We start from the raw sequence: 14,592 nt of genomic DNA on the forward strand, positions 1-14,592 counted from the left end.
GTGGTCCCATAAGATTATAATGGAGATAAATTCCTAGTGGGTAGGAACTGTCATAACATCATAGTGCAATATGTCACTCGGGTGTTCATGATGACATAAACCTACTGCACTGTCAGTTTATAAAAGTATAGTATGGCCGGGTGTAGCAGCTCACACATGTAATCTCAGCACTCTGGGAGGCTGAGGTGGGTGGATCACTTGAGGTCAGAAGTTCGAGACCAGCCTGGCCAACATGGTGAAACCCCGTCTCTACCAAAAATATAAAAATTAGTTGGGCACGGTGGCAGACGCCTGTAAGCCCAGCTACTCAGGAGGCTAAGGCAGGAGAATCACTTGAACCCAGGAGGCAGAGGTTGCAGTGAGCCGAGATCATGCCATTGCACTCCAGCCTAAGCAACAGAGTGAGACTCTGTCTCCAAAAAAAAAAAAAAAAAGTATAGTACATATAATTGTGTATGGTGCATATCTGATAATAAACAACTGAGTTACTGGTTTGTGTATTTAGTATACTTTTTATTGTTAGAGTGTATTCCACTTGTTTAAAAACAAAAAAAAAAGGTAAAACACCCTCAGGTAGATTTCAGAAGGTATTCCAGAAAAAGGCACTGTTATCATAGGAGAGGACAGCTCCATAGGTGTTGCTGCTAAAGATCTCCTAGTGGAAGAAGACATGGAGTTAGAAGAGAGTGATACTGATGATCTTTACACTTTATAGGCTAATGTGTGCATTTGTGTCTTAGTTCTTAACAAAAAGTTTAAAAAATCTGTAAACAGAAAATGTCTCATAGAATAAGCATATAAAGGAAGTATTTTTGTACAGCTGTACAAATGTGTTTCTGTTCTAAGCTAAGTGTTACTACAAGAGACAGTAAGTTAAAAAAAATTAAAAAGCTCAAATGTTATAGTAAACTCAGCTTGGGCAACATAGTGAAACCCTGTCTCTACAAAAATATTTTAAGTAATTAGCCAGGTGTGATGGTGCATGCCTGTAGTTCCAGCTAGTCGGGAGGCTTAGCTGGGAGGATTGCTTGAGCCCAGGAGGTTGAGGTTGCAGTGAGTGATGATCGTGCTACTGTATTCCAGCCTGGGTAACAGAGTAAGACACTGTCTCAAAGGGGGGAGAAGTTACATTAAGGTTAATTTAAAAAAGTTTTAAATAAATTCAGTGTAGTTGAAGTGTACAGTGTTTACAAAGTCTAGAGGAGTGTACAGTAATGTCCTATGCCTTCGCATATACTCACAACTCACTCACTCACCCGGAGCAACTTCCAGTCCTGCAAGTTCCATTCACGGTAAGTCCCCTACACAGGCATATGATTTTTTAATCTTTTATACTATAGTTTTACTGTATCTTTTCTATTGTTTATTATGCATAGGTATACAAATACCATTGTTACAAATGCCTACAGTATTCGGTACAGTGACATGCTGTACAGATTTGCAGCCTAGGCGCAATATACAGAGTAGGTGTGCAGTAGGCTATGCCATCTAGGTTTGTAGAGGTACACTCTTTAATGTTCACATAACAACGTATTTTCTAGAATGTATCCCCATCATTAAGTGATGCATGACTAATATAGGGAGACAAAATTTGTTCACCATCTAATCTAAAATGACTTAAAAACTTGAGGTTTACCTTAAAGCTATAAAGAGAGAAAATATCTTAAACTTATTAAATGTGTTACAATTCTATTTTCCTTTCTAAGCTATCTTGACTATGTTAATTCAGATGTATCTCTCATGTATTACATTTGTTTTAATGTAAAAAGGCACCAAATTTTCCTGTAACAAATGTGAAATGTTTCAATCTAAACCAAGTCACACTGAATACCAACCTATAATGCAACACAAAGGCATTTAACATTGTTTGCTTTATTTTTTAAACACACCATGAGGGTCACTTAAGCCCACAAATGTAATACAGAGCTGATGTAATCAAAATAACCCAATGGAGGGGGTGGGGGCCCTGCTATATTCTCATCATAACAATATTCTCACTGTAAAAAACTGGAAAACTATAAAAAATTAAAACCTGTATTTTTACAATTTATCCTAACATGAAAGAAAACATATATAATCTGTATTGAATTTTAGCTCTTAAAACCTTCCAACTTTAATGCAGACTAAAGTTCAGAAAAATTTAAGCTTTTAAAAGGCAGCAATTTCCAAAGCAAAAATGAAGTGAGAAATGTCATAATCACCTACCTAGAACCATGCTGGTCTTGAGAAAACTCAACTATATGTCCAATCAAGTCTCTAAGTTGAAGGTTTGGGAAGCGGTTGTTTCTGAAATCTTCCAATAATCTACTGCGGCCAGAAGGCATAATATCAGACCTATTATACCGAAGCCGGGAAGGAGGAAAGAGCTGGCTGCTGGAGCTAAATAGACTGGAAGTGCTTGAAGCACTTCGATATTTTGCTTCTGCTCCAGGTGCTGCAGAGATATATCGACCACTACCATTTGTCAGTCCTCCTACAACAAAGCAGCTATGGTCAGCAAGTATTTTTGACGAAGTTATTCCTCAAATAAAATTTACTTTAGCTACAAATTCAGTCAATAAAGACATATTTCCCCCCACTAATTCCTACTTGTTATGACAGAAAATTAAAATTGGGAGGGGAAAATCTCACCCATATACCTCATGTATGTGGCTATATGATAAAGAGACTAGAAAACATGAGAAAAATAAGTGTGTATTTATTCTTCAGTAGCTTAGTTTAAAACTTAATTATATGATCTGGTGTCATATGCACTCTTATCAATGCCAGAACACTGAAACTACCAACAAAATTTTCAGTTACATTAACAAGCAAGTTTAAATTGCTAGCAAACTTACATTTTAAGCCACTGAAATAGACTGAAATTCATTCGCATTATTAACACAGTAACACTGAGTGTTAAATCTATAGTTTTTGCATTCAGTCATATATACTTCTATGTAAAGATAAATCAATTCTTAAACCACTGATGGTATGAACTTTAAAAAGCCACAATATTAAGTAATAAATCTAAATTATACACTATTTTAAGATTTTAAAATTTTTATTTAAAATATCTGACATAAGGTCGGGCGTGGTGGCTCATGCCTGTAATCCCAGCACTTTGGAAGGTCGAGGAGGGCGGATCACGAGGTCAGGAGTTCGAGACCAGCCTGGCCAATGTGGTGAAGCCCTGTCTCTACTAAAAATACAAAAATTAGCCAGGTGTGGTGGCAGGCACCTGTAATCCCAGCTACTCGGGAGGCTGAGGCAGGAGAATCGCTTGGGGAGGCGGAGGTTGCAGTGAACCAAGATCACACTACTGCACTCCAGCCTGGGTGACACAGCAACACTCTGTCTCAAAAAAAAAAAAAAAAAAAAAAAATATGTATATATATATATATATATATATATATGACAAATCCACTATTTCACAAACAATAGTATTAATAAACAGCAGTTATTATTCCTACAGCCTTATCATTTACAACAAATAAGAAACATCTTTAACTTACATTCCATTCCAAGAAAGAAAATCAAAGAGCAGTCAATAGAAATAAAAATAAATACATGCAGGAAATTTTTAAAATTACAATTAAGTTTAAAAGTACTTGACAGTGTCCTTTTAAAAAAGAAAAATGTATAGATAGTTGTAAAATACACATTAGTAGAGTTCAAAAAAACAAAATCCACTACCAGCATCATGCTATTATTATATGCAAACTCTATGCATAGTAGTAGTATATATACAATCCAGGCCACAGGGTAGAGATGGTCCCAAGGATACACTGTCAGTGCAAAGCTATACGGAGGTATTAAAGGTCGAAAAGAACTACAAGGACAGAGACCAGTAAAACAGTCAAATCCTGGAGGGTAAATTGGGTTAGAACATTTCTCTTTCACTTTCTGTCCCTACTGTCCTAGCTTTACTTTTTTTCATTGAACTTCCTATTACATAGCATATCATCCATTATTTATTTGAATCCCCAGCCCCATCTCCAATCCAAGAGCCGTAAAATTAAATTAATCTACATGCTAGCTACTTGGTGCCTAGAACAAAGTCTAGACCAGCCTGACCAACACGGTGAAACCCCACCTCTACTAAAAATACAAAAAAAAATTAGCTGGGCACGGTGGCGTGCACCTGTAATCCCAGCTACTCAGGAGGCTGAGGCAGTAGAATCGCTTGAACCTAGGATACGGAGGTTGCAGTGAGCAGAGATTGCACCACCGCAGTCCAGCCTGGGCGCCAGAGTGAAACCGTCTCAAAAAAAAAAAAAAAAAAGCGTGTAATTTAACAAGCTATCTTACACACCGAAATCACTAAGATCAAATTCTTGTTTGGTCGAGTTATACATAACTATCTTAGCACCCATGCATGATATTCAAAACGTTCAAGAGTTCAGTGTTTCAATACTGTCTCACTACTGCCAGCCTTTCCACTTCCATTATTTGTTTACATATTTCTAACTGTTCATAACAATAATTGATCACTAGCCCATCTGATTCTTTATAATTGGGTCCTTATCACATCCTGCACAGCCACTAGGTTTTCTCTAGCATCCTTGCCCTTTTTGAAGGGCAGGGGTGCTTTGCTTATCATTTCAATCTGGTTACAAATTTTTTTCTTAATCAGCTGACTTTAAGATTCACCAATCCATTTTTATACACATCGATTGTATTTTTCCTTTCAAAGTCCATTTTGATGATGTCACTTTATGATAAAAACCCACAACATCCTGGTAAGAGTACATGCTCTAAGATCTTCAACCTAGTTTTCAAGTCATTACTCCAAACCTATTTTTCACACAAATTTCTTAGTAGCACCCTAACTGTTCATACCCCCCACCCCACTTACTTGTTACTATTTCTTATCATTACCTCAAACATACCCTTAATGCATTAAAGATTTTTGATACCAAATTCAAAATACATACTCACCCCAGGAAATGAAGAAGCCGGTTTTATTTGGTACCTCCCAAATATCCTGCCAGTAAGCAACAGGAATTTCTCCCATATCTAAGTACTCTTTTATTTATATTCTATCAGCTCCTAACAACAGAACTCCTGTGCACATGGTATACAATATCTGTCTAATAATATTACACTGCTTTGAATTTTAAAAAACCATAGACATTCAGTTCTAGAAGACTAAGTGTTCTTGTCATATATGAAATTCACAAATTTGGCCAGGTGTGGTGGCTCACGCCTATAATCCCAGCATTTTTGGGAGGCTGAGGCAGGCATATAGCTTGAGGTCAAGAGTTTGAGACCAGCCTGGGCAACATGGCAAAACCCCATCTCTATAAAAAATACAAAAATTAGCCAGGAGTGGTGGTGTGTGCCTGTAGTCCCAGCTACTTGGGGAGGGTGAGGTTGCAAGGATCGCTTGAGCCTGGGAGGCAGAGGTTGCAGTGAGATGAGATTGTGCCACTGCACTCCAGCCTGGACAAGAGCAAGACCGTGTCTCAAAAACGAAACGAAACAAAACAAAACAACAACAACCCCCCCACAAAAAAAAAAAGAAAAAGAAAAAAATATTCTCCAGAAACTAATTCACTGAAAGGATGAACTATCACAAATTAATTTCACCCAGGGAAGCATACCTTTTCTCTTACAAGTAAGTGTGTAAAACCCGATTTTTAACATACATTAGACATTTAAAATTTTGTTGTCTAAATATTGAAAGCAGGTCATCTGAAGTATCTGGAGATTGAGAGACATTCTATAAAACAGCCCTATACCCTTTAAAAATGTCAAGGTCATAAAAAACAGAAACAGTTCAAGATTAAAGAAAAGAGCAGTGATGAAAGTAATCTGTGATCCTCAATTTGACAATGGCCCCCCAAATCAATCTCTCTTTCTCTTTCTTATAAAGGTAATCAGTGTGATAAGTAGCAAAGTTTGAATAAAGTTGGCTGCTTTGATGAGTGGTTTATCTGTGTTAATTTCCTGACTTCAGTTAATTGTGGTTATAGGAAAACATATACTTATTGTCAAGAAACATACACTAATGTTACTTTTGAGTAAGGGACATCATGCCTCCAACTTCCTTTTTTTTTTTTTTTTTTTTTTTTTTTTTTTGAGACAGGGTCTCACTGTCGCCCAGGCTGGAGTGCAGTGACGCAATCTTGGCTCACTGCAATCTCCCCTTCCTGGGTTCAAGCGATTCTCCTGCCTCAGCCTCCTGAGTAGCTGGGATTACAGGTGCGTACCACCATGCCCGGCTAAGTTTTGTATTTTTTTTTAGTAGAGATGGGGTTTCACCATGTTGGCTAGGCTGGTCTCAAACTCCTGACCTCAAGTGATCCGCCCGCCTCGGCCTCCAAAAGTGCTCAGATTACAGAGGTGAGCCACCACGCTGGCCCACTTGCAACTTCCTTTCAAAAGTAAACCCACATAGTGTTGTGGATGAGGGGAAGAAGAGAGGGAGAGAGAATCATACAGCCAATGTGATAAAGCGGTAACATCTGGAAAACATGGCTGAAGGGTATAGTTTTGCAATTTTCCCATTAGTCTCAAATTATCCCAGAATTGATTAAAAATAAACACATAAACAGATCATCCATATTCATACTTCTGCTGCTGGTAGTCTAAAAGCAGCTATGTTCTGCACCAAAAGTATTAAAGAGATAAGGTCTTTTCATTTTGTCATTCAGTCCCCACTACCATTCATGACTGTTTAATCACTATCTGCCTAAGAGTGTATACAGGACATGTAGATCAGTACTATAATTTCACAGATGAGGTCACTATGGTCCAATGGTCCAAAAGGTATGGGACATGCAGCTAGTCAGCCAAGACCCTTAGGCCAGAGCTTATCTCATATGACAGTGTACCAATCTTCTGTGCTATTTACATCTTTCATGTTCATTCATGAGAACTTTAATTGGTTCCAGGACCCACACAAGATACCAAAAATCTGTGGAAGCTGAACTCCAGTAGTTTGGCCCTATGTAACCTATGGATATGAAAGGCAAGACCTCCGTATCTACAAGTTCCACCTTTATCCAAAGATGCAAAATCTGTGGAGATAAGGCAGGTCCTCCGCGGGGCAGGGGGTGGTGGGGGAGACTTTAAGTGAAACCACCACAAAATAAATAAATCTGTCTAGCCTTCATTTTTCATTATTTTCTACCCTCTGAGATTAGAATGACAACTACTCAATCTATGAGGCCTGTACATTCTTTTAAGAATACAGATTCCTGACCCTTACTTAAGACATACATAATTACTCCTTCTGGAAAATCTACCTGAAGGATATTCCGATAGAAGAGTATGGGGACTAATTAATTAGAATAAAAATAATTTAATGCTTCATTTCAGATTTTCAACTACTAATTGCAAATAAAAATGAAAGTAAGTATGCCCCATGCAGTGGCTCAGGCCTGTAATCCCAGCACTTTGGGAGGCTGAGGTGGGCGGATCACTTGAGGTTAAGAGTTCAAGACCAGCCTGGCCAACATGGTGAAACCCCGTCTCCACTATATATATGTGTAAAAAAATTAGCTGGGTGTGGTGGCATATGCCAGTATTTCCGGCTACTTGGGAGGCTGAGACAGGAGAATTGCTTGAACCCAGGAGGCGAAGGTTACAGTGAGCAGAGATTGCACCACTGCACTCTAGCTTGGGCAAGAGCAAGACTCTGTCTAAACAAACAAAACAAAACAAACAAACAAAATATATATATGTATGTCATATACATTTAATATAGTTCATGCACACAGGGTGAATGCTGAAATAAAAATATAAAACAGAAGTTACGGAAAGATAGTATTTCTTTCCAGATTAATATATAAATGACGCAAATGTGTGGGACATTTTCATTTTTTTCCCTCAGAATTTAAAATTTTTTGTATGTCTATTGCATTAAAAATAATATACACACACACACGTATATATACATTTTTGGGTCCTGAACAGGATACAACTACACACAGGCTACTAGGTAATTGTTTCAGAAGCCAAGGCTCTGGAAATCACAATAAATTGAAAGATGATAGCTGCAGTAGGCAAAGAATCAAAGATACAGAAGGAGTAGCTGGGAACGTCTAAAACAAGGACAGAGTATTTTACAGCATTTAGCTACTTCTACTCCATAAAGAGGGCAACTCAGTACTTTTAGTTCAGTATTTTCTGATTACTTTTCAAAACTATCTGCATGTTGCTTGGCTTTAGTGGGAAAACTTAAGTGGGGGAAAAGACAGAAGAGTGCTTCTCAATATGCACATGAATCGGCTTGGGATCTTGATTACATGTTTCTAAATCCCCACAGTTGGTACTACATGCTAGTCCTTGAGGGTCCATGGCATATAGTAATTTATTATTTTGTTGAAAAAGGCAACTATCTGCGAGCCCAGCTCACATTATTATCTGCACATTAATATGGTCCTATATACAATAACTTTTTAAAAGGTAGCTACCATTTGTTGAAGATTTTATGTTGGATACTGTGATAAGCAAATTGTGCATAAAATGCTGTCCTGTGTTGTGGCCTCCAAAAAGTCAGTTTTTACAAATGTTGTAAGTCATCCAATTGAGGAAAAAAAAATTTCCATTATGTGGCCCAAAGTTCTTCCAGCTTCTACCCCATTACTTAACTGGCTAAGACTTTGGATTCAGACTTGGGAAATCAGGGGGCAAACGGGACGACATTCCCCCACCAAATACATATTCAAGTTTTAACCCCCTGTACCTGTGAATGTGATGTTCTTTGGGAAAAGCGTCTTTGTAAATATAATCAAGTTAAAATTGGATCAGGATGGGTTATCATCCAATCACTGTCCTCATAAGAAATGGAAAATTTAGAGATGCATGGGGAGAATGCCATGTGATGATGGACACTGACACTGGAGTGATGTATCTACAAGCCAAGGAACATCAAAGATGGCCAGCAACTACCACCAAAACCTAGGAAGAGACAGAAAGGTTGTCCCCTAGATCCTTTGGAGCATAGTCCTGCTGACATCTTGATTTCAGATGTACAGCCTTTAGAACTGAGTGGAAAAAATTTCTATTGTTTGAAGCCACCTACTTGTAGTCATTTGTTACAGCAGTCCTAGGAAACTAATACAAATGTCATCCTGTTTTTTTTAATTCAAGAAAATCAATCATATTAGCTGGAATACTTTTTTTTCTTTTTCTTTTTTTTTTTTTTTTTTTTAAGAGATGGAGTCTTGCTCTGCCACCCAGGCTGGAGTGCAGTGGCACGATCTCGGCTCACTGCAACCTCTGCCTCCTGGGTTCTAGCAATTCTCCAGCCTCAGCCTCCAGAGTAGCTGCAACCACAGGCGTATGCTGCCATGCCCGGCTAATATTTTGTATTTTAGTAGAGACGGGGTTTCACCATGTTGCCCAGGCTGGTCTCGAACTCCTGAGATCAGGCAATCCACTCACTTCGGCCTCCCCTAAGTGCTAGGATTACAGGTGTGAGCCACCGTGCCAGGCCAAGCTGGAATACTTAATGTCATATAAATTTAGTATCGTTCAGGCACACAGGGTGAATGCGGAAATAAAAATATAAAACAGAAGTTATAGAAAGATAATATTTCTTTCCAGATTAATATATAAATGACTCAAATGTGTGGGGCATTTTCATTTTTTTCCCTCAGAATTTAAAATTTTTTGTATGTCTATTGCATTTAAAGTATAAATCTTTATGTTTCTGAAATGTGGCAGGTGGTTGCACCATTATTTTATGATACATCATTTGTAACACTGCTGTATGAGAATGCTATCCTCTTAATAGCCTATGAGGCAGACATATCTCCATTTTACTTGTGAGACAGCAGCTTAGAGAACCTAAATAACTTATCCAAGAAGTACAGCTAATAATTAGGCTGAATTTTTGTTTACCATTATGTCTAAAAAATTCATGTAAAATTGTCAGTCATACTCTGCTATGCTTCCTAGAGAATATTTAATCTCACATGCCATTCTTAAGTCTGCAAAATGACTGAAGCTACATGAGGTATAAACTGAATAAAATTTTAATAATAATAATAATTATTATTATTATTTTTGAAATGGAGTCCCACTCTGTCACCCAGGCTGGAGTGCAGTGATGCGGTCTCAGCTCACTACAAGCTCCGCCTCCCAGGTTCACACCATTCTCCTGCCTCAGCCTCCTGAGTAGCTGGGACTACAGGTGCCCGCCACCATGCCCGGCTAATTTTTTTTTATTTTTAGCAGAAATGGGGTTTCACCATGTTAGCCAGGATGGTCTTGATCTCCTGACCTCGTGATCCACCTGCCTTGGCCTCCCAAAGTGCTGGGATCACAGGCGTGAGAATACTTATAATAACTATACATTTGCCATATAAAGACACAACAATTTTATTGGAGGAAAGACTAAGACTACAATGAGTTTAAAAAAACAAAGTGGGCATATTTAAAAGTATAATCTTCCACATCATTTTAATAGGCTGATATAAAAATATAAACATGTCAAACGTACTACCTTAAAACTCTTAATTTTATGACAATATGCAAGCAAACGTTAGATGCAAATTACAAGCCAAGTGTTCTAAAATACAAAATAAAAATCTGTTGTTTCCGTTTCTATTGCTTGTGATTCTTTTCTATCAGCAATTTTTAAAAATCTTACCTTTTATTATAGTCTCTACTGGTTAAACTTAAAAAAATAAAGCGCAGACTATCACCATACAAGGTATTTAATAATCTCCCCTCATTCATCAAGGAGCATTTAAACAGACTAAGTAATAACATACTTAGTTAACATAACATACAGAGTCTTCAGACTAGTTATGACATCATTTCCATCAATAACCACCCTGTCAATTTCTATTACACTATCAAAAGGGGGTAATGTTATATAGTTTCAAAAATTGCCTCAATTTTTTATCTTTAGTGAAAACTACCTCCTCTTGTGACTGATGGACACGAGAACATTTTTAAAAACTTACCCCTAACCCTGCAAAAGACAAGTAGTAGTAGGGTGAGTTCGAGTAGCCTAATAGGAACCTGTTGGCTTTTCCCTGCATATGGCATATGACCCTGTCAGATTTGGCCTAAATTCTTTCCTTTGGTTAATACATTTGGTAATAAGTTAATAAACGAGCAAGCCATATCTGAATTTCCTTTAAAATATTTCAGCTGAGACTTCATGGCCAGTTGCCTGATTGAAGAAAAATTACAGGAGCTGGGATTGTTTCTCTTAAACCATAATTACTAAGGATTTATGAAATCTTAAAGCTTGCTTCAAAAGTTATGAATACTGGAATAAATTCTGATCCTACACAGATTATGGGTACATTTATTATCTCTCTTGATGGGGTCATTGTGGTGCTGGGAAGAGGGCTGAAGCACTGGGAAGGTAAAAAACAAAAAAAAACACACACACACACACAAAACAAAAACTCCACAACTGACTGTCAAAACTTCATTTTCATAGTGCAGTGTTCTAAAGAGTATGATCTGGGCACATTGAACAAAGAAAACACTCATTGAGAACAGCCAAATAATGCTTTAATATAGTAATCTAGGTAGGATACCAAGTATTTTTTAAAAAGGAAGTGTCCTTACTCAATAATAAATTCATCAATAAAACAAAGAAACAAAACCACTCAAATTCAATTACCCAAACATTCAATGAAATCTGAGTATTTTTAGTTGTAGAAAAAGGCCTAGGCTTTCTTGTTTCTAATCTAGTGGAGAAAATAAGCCTAGAAACAATTCTATTATAATCCAATGTATGCTAATTTTGGTTCAAAAAACCCATAAAGGAAAATAATTCCAATGAAATCACTATGTCTCTATAGAATAAGATTATGAAATAAAGTGAAATAAGACAAGAACATTACAATCATTATATTGTAACTGCTGTTTTTATCTGTATTTACCACAAAACTACAAACTCGATGACAGTGAATAAGGATTTTTTTTCTCCTAGTCAAGCAGAGGCTGGCTTCAATATTGTATTGAACATAGATATTCAATATTGAATAGGTAAAAATTTTAATCACATAAAAATTCTAAAAAGGAGTCTAATAAAACTATAGAAAAGATAAAATAGCAATTACTTTCAGTAATTAGAAATAAAAACAAAACTTGCTATTTATATACTATTTACAGTATTTTAAAGTATTACAAATAAGATTCTTTTTTTTTTTGAGACAGGGTCTCAATCTGTCACGCCCAGGCTGGAATGCAGTGGCATAACATCAGCTTACTGCAACCTCCATCTCCTGGGCTCAAGCGATTCTCCCACTTCAGCTTCTCAAGTGGCTGGGACTACAGGCACATGCCACCACACCCGGCTAATTTTTGTATTTTTAATAGAGACAGGGTTTCGCCACATTGCCCAGGCTGGTCTCGAACTCCTGAGCTCAGGCAATACTCCCGCCTCAGCCTCCCAAAATGCTGGGATTACAAGCATGAGCCACTGTAGCTAAGATTCTTATCTGATCAGTTTTAACTTAAAATTAGTAATGAAATATTTAAAAGACCCTTAAAGTAAATAGCATTTAATTTGGATTAAAGATCAATTGTTAGCAAGTGAAAAACCAAAGAAGCCAATACACTGACATTCAAACTTACTTTTCCACAAAGTCACAATAGGTTAAATTATATTTTACTACAATTTTATAAAAAGTTTACAAAGATGTGAAACATAGGAAACGGTCCTTTTAATTTATTCAGATAGCTATTAGAAATAAAAGCATCCTGACCAGGCATGGTGGCTCACACCTGTAATCCCAGCACTTTGGGAGACCGAGGCAAGTGGATCACCTGAGGTCAGGAGTTCAAGACCAGCCTGACCAACATGGTGAAAACCCGTCTCTACTAAAAATACAAAAATTAGCTGGGCATGGTGGCAGGTGCCTGTAATCCCCGCTACTCAAGAGGCTGAGGCAGGAAAATCGCTTGAACCTGGGAGACAGAGGTTGCAGTGAGCCGAAATCGCACCATTGCACTCCAGCCTGGGAGGCAGAGCAAGATTTCGTTAAATAAATAAATAAATAAATAAAAAATAGAAAAGCATCCTCTGAGAAGCAGTACAACATCTGGAATAAGCCAGATAAATGTGGACTCAAAATTTTGGTTCTGCCTCTTACTAACTTCATGAATATAAGTCACGTAATTTCTTTGAGAATAAAGCGTGTTTGTGTGCACATGTGTATGTGTGGTGTGAAACACAAGTCCAAGTTCATTCCCCCTCATTTGGATATTCAACTACTCCTGCCCAAGCCACTGAAACACCCGTTTTCCTCATATACGCTGGAGTGGCAACTTGGTCGTTAAGAGATCTAAATGAGTAGGACTATTTCTGGATGCACTACTCTGTTCCACTGTTCTATTTATTTATCCTTGTGCCAATACCATAGTTTTAGTTACTGTAGCTTTCTAAGTTCTGGTATCTGGCAGTATTAAGTTTTCTAACTCTGCTTTTCAAAACTGTCTTCACTACTTTTGGTTCTGCTTTTCCATTTTCATTTTTTGCATCAGCTTATCAATTTCTTTTTAAAACCTAATTTTATTGATGGCGTTCAATCTTTAGACCAACTAGAAGAAAGCTGGTATCTTTATAATAAGGAGTCTTTCAACCTAAAATACGGTATGTCCTTCCATTTATTTAAGTTATCTGTAACTTCCATCAGTATTTTATAGTTTATAATGTAAAAGATCTTGCCCTTCTTCCGCTGGATCCATTCCTAGATATATCACAACAAAACCAACTCCAGTGAAAATATTCTCTACATATAAGTAACAATTTTTCAATGCCATTCCGAGAGATATATGCTACTTTCATTTTTATGTTATTTGGCTAACACTGCAAATCTCTCATGAAGCACATCTGCCTGTATTTTAAAGGCTACCTTTTGATCCTTAGGGTACCTTATAAGCATGGTGGAATGGTGTAAATTACAGGTGAATTCTTGGTAGATTAAAATAATTTTAAAAATAATCTCTGCCAGCTTTTAGCAGTAACTACAAATTATTTCAAGTCAGTGTCTCCATGTGAAGGATACTGAAAATTTCAGTAGGACGAAACTATTTTTGTGCTGACTATGCAAAGTATAACATCTGGCTGCCAGGCATTTAATGCCAATAAATCCCCACAATCATTGTAACGAGCAAAAACTGTTGCCGCATATTTGCAAACTGTTCACATCCTTGTGAAGTCTACTACTAGGCATTTTAAACAAGTGGCCCGAGTGATTCTGATGCCAAAACACAGGATCGGATCAAGTATTTTCTAGTCTTAAGTTTGTGATTATCTTAACTAAGTAAATTAACTGGTGAAAACTTTCTCAGACATTAGAACCACAATGTCACTGATAATGTTATTAAAAGATAATAAATAATAAATTAGTAATCCAAAACAAGTACAACCAAGATCAAGACATTTTTATACAGAAAACCAAACATCACAAATTCTTCCATACAACTAGTAATGCAATTTCTTCAACATTATTTCCTACTCATCAGCAAATAAATTACTTCTAGGTCTACCAGAGGGTTGTAGCTGTTTTTCAATTTATATTAACATGAGAACCTGTAAGTAAGATTCTGTTGAGAGTCAGGTGTGCTGCTCTACACACAGTCCCTAAATTGCCTGCCTTAGATTAACAAGCATTCTTATTACAAATA

At 37.1% G+C, this 14,592-nt stretch overlaps 1 protein-coding gene across 9 annotated transcripts in view; it reads right to left on the bottom strand.

Moving 5' to 3' along the window:
- The window catches only part of PUM2 (pumilio RNA binding family member 2), a 103,300-nt gene that overhangs the window by 12,116 nt on the left and 76,592 nt on the right, over positions 1-14,592 (bottom strand). For all 9 annotated transcript variants that reach the window (XM_030799279.1, XM_030799280.1, XM_003275980.4 and 6 more), the window contains one exon: positions 2,206-2,473. In XM_030799279.1, the coding sequence (XP_030655139.1) occupies positions 2,206-2,473 (268 nt within the window). The remainder of the gene's footprint in view (positions 1-2,205; positions 2,474-14,592) is intronic.

The sequence above is a fragment of the Nomascus leucogenys genome, chromosome 19, assembly GCF_006542625.1.
Source record: "Nomascus leucogenys isolate Asia chromosome 19, Asia_NLE_v1, whole genome shotgun sequence".
NCBI classification, from domain to species: domain Eukaryota; kingdom Metazoa; phylum Chordata; class Mammalia; order Primates; family Hylobatidae; genus Nomascus; species Nomascus leucogenys.